Source organism: Eretmochelys imbricata, chromosome 1, assembly GCF_965152235.1.
Source record: "Eretmochelys imbricata isolate rEreImb1 chromosome 1, rEreImb1.hap1, whole genome shotgun sequence".
Taxonomy (NCBI): Eukaryota; Metazoa; Chordata; order Testudines; family Cheloniidae; genus Eretmochelys; species Eretmochelys imbricata.
The window spans coordinates 7926664-7929604 of NC_135572.1; the positions used below are offsets into that span (position 1 = coordinate 7926664).

Below are 2941 nucleotides of genomic sequence, written 5' to 3' on the forward strand. Positions count from 1 at the left end.
CTAAGAGGAGGAGAAGGGGGTAGCAATTCAGGGGAGGTCACCCTACACTGAATGGGCTGGGCTGGGATAGGAGTTAGCCATGCCTCTGTGTGGAAGCTGAGGCCCATTTCCACCCCTTTGCATTGCTGGGGCAGCACAAATGGAGCAGATGAGGAGGGAACCTGGGCCTGAGTCTCTTGCCAGGACTCCTGTTTGTCAAACCCTCACTCACACATGCAGCTCTGCCCTGCCTCGATAGGGAGTGGACTCAGCAAGCATGTGGTGTGCAGAGCCGTCAACAGGGGTGGTGGGGGTGGGCTGCTTGAGCGGCCTTTCCTGGCATGGCCTCTGACATGACTCAGTCACAAACACCTGGCTGAGGGCGTGGGGGAAGGGTGGGTGTCCATGCCCCTTGAATAGCCCCTGTCCACAGCTGGTGCAGGAATCATGGATCACACAGATCCCAGAGCTCAGCTTTTCTCATGGCCCCTGGATGTTTAACCAGAGACGGGAGAGTGACAGGCCAGGAGTAATGGGAAACAACATCCACGTCCCTTCTCTTTATTGACTGTATCAACAGGAATTCTGAGGTTGGAGCAGGCACCGATATGGCTCTTTATGGGCCAATATCCCACTAGTCCCCTGGCTATTGATGAGCGCAGTCACTTTGCAAATGCTGCTGCCTGCCTTGGTCTCCTTCCCCCAGTGTCCTGTCCTCCCTCACCAGCCGCTCTCCCACTGCTCCAGACCTTAGATCCCATCTGAACCTTTCCCTATAGAGTGGAGATCAGTAGCTCTTGTCCTCCCAGATGCAAGTGTCCAGGATGGAATAGGTGGCCTTTGTTTTTTGTCTCCCATGTCACCAGTGCTGGAGCCTGGTGATGAACTGACCCTTCACTTGACAAACACCCTGATTATCCTCGCACGAAGGTGTTTGCTTTTCACGCTGTACACAATTGGGTTCATCAGGGGCGGGACTACTAGGTAGACATAGCCAATGAGAATTGGAAGCAAGGGAGAAGAGTTCTTCGCGAATCTGTGTATCACAGACAAGCCGAGCACTGGCACGTAGAAGAGAAGGACGGCGCAGAGGTGGGAGACGCAGGTGCTCAGGGCCCTGAGGCGCTCCACATGGGACGCGATGCTCAGCACTGTTTTGAGGATCATCACATAAGAGAGGAAGATGAGCAGCGAGTCCAGCCCTACCGTGGAGACTGTAACAAACAAGCCATAGATGCTGCTGACACTGATCTCTGAGCAAGCGGCCTTCATGACCTCCTGGTTTATGCAGTAGCAATGGGAGAGGACACTGATTCGACAGTATCGGTAGCATTTCAGGAGAAAGGGGAGTGGAAATATTACGGCCACCCCTCTTAGCACAAACACTAGCCCCATCTTGGCTATTCTTGATGGAGTTAAGATGGAAGCATATCTCAGCGGGTTATGGATTGCAACGAAGCGGTCAAAGGCCATCAGTAGGAGTATGGAGGATTCAGTGAACGAAAACGAGTGGATGAAGAACAGCTGGGCAAAACAGGCATCAAGGCTGATCTCCCTAGAGTTAAACAAGAATACGGCCAGTGTTGACGGTATGGTGGATATCAATAAACCAAGGTCTGTGACAGCCAACATGGAAAGGAGAATGTACATGGGCTCATGGAGGGTTGGATCTGTTTTTATAATGAACAGAATGACTGAATTTCCTAATATTGAAATAACATATATTAAGCAGAAGGGGATGGAAATCCAGAGATGGACGTCTTCCTGCCCAGGTATCCCAGTGAAAAGTAACACTGCAGAGTTGAAGTTGGTGTCATTGACAGCTGACATAATGTACTGGACAGGTCTGAGGAGTTTTGAACTTTCCTTCCTAAAAGGAAAAAGAACAGGAGACTAGATGATATTTAATGAGACATCATTCTGCTCTGAGTGCAAGTCTAGAGATTTTCAAGAGCTCAAGGAAGATCAGCAAAGACATAGTCTTGGATTTACACCACTGCTAGGAAGATAGGCGCTGCCAGGCTGGATTAGACCTATAGTCCATCTAGCCAATATTCAGTGGCCACCATGAGATGCTGCAGAGGAAGGTGGAAGAAGCCTTGCAGTAGGCAGCTATGAGATAACCTGCTCCCAGGGAAACTTTCCCCCTGTCACCCACTAGTTAGACATATTTTGTGGTGTAAATCAGGAAGGTTTAGAGCCCTTCCAGACTTTTTTAAAACAATCCTCATTCCTATAATTGTATTTTCTGGATACCCATATAAACATCCCGTCCCTCTTTGAATCCTGCTAAACTCTTGGTTCCATTGATATCTTGTGGCTGTGGGTTCCGCAGCATACTTGAGCATTGTATCGTGACCTTCCCACAAACACCCTTTCTGGCCCTCCACTCCTGAGTGTGGCCCATTGTATCATGCCATAGCAAATGCCTGGTGAAAACTTATCTGTGTAGCCCAGTGGACCAGCTTATCTCTATTACATACACTGCTTTTCATTATATTTTGCTTTATTATATTCAACTGTAATGGACCCTACAGGTTCGTATCCTGTAAGACATTGTCTTCAGCAGTTAGCATGAGGCCTGACGCCTATGAACTTTGGCATAAATAAACTTAGGTAACCCACAAGTTATGGGGAACTGGAAGTAAAGTGTAGGGAGGGGAATTTTATCCATAACGCTATCAGCCAACCATAGAACATGAACAGACACCAGCTTCTGGAAAGTTTTGGATGGAACATCTGACCGCAAAAGTGCCATGACAATGAATTGAGGTATATGATAATGGGGTGAAATCATAAATACACTAACCTATAGAAGAAGGACACCTTAACATTGGTAAGGGAAGGATATATGTATAAGGAACAGGGGAGAAACTTCCCTATGCATTCAACATGCTAATGTAAGCGCAACATATTATAAAAGTGGCGTCCCAGGGCAGCAGGGGAGAGATGTTGACCTTGG

The 2941-nt window shown here is 48.2% G+C and overlaps 1 protein-coding gene across 1 annotated transcript; it reads right to left on the minus strand.

Annotated features, from left to right (window-relative positions):
- Nucleotides 1–873: 873 nt before the first annotated feature.
- LOC144279547 (olfactory receptor 51G2-like) lies at nucleotides 874–1809 on the minus strand. The gene has a single exon (XM_077841101.1). It carries the CDS (start codon nucleotides 1807–1809, stop codon nucleotides 874–876), a length of 936 nt encoding a protein of 311 aa, XP_077697227.1.
- Nucleotides 1810–2941: the final 1132 nt, after the last annotated feature.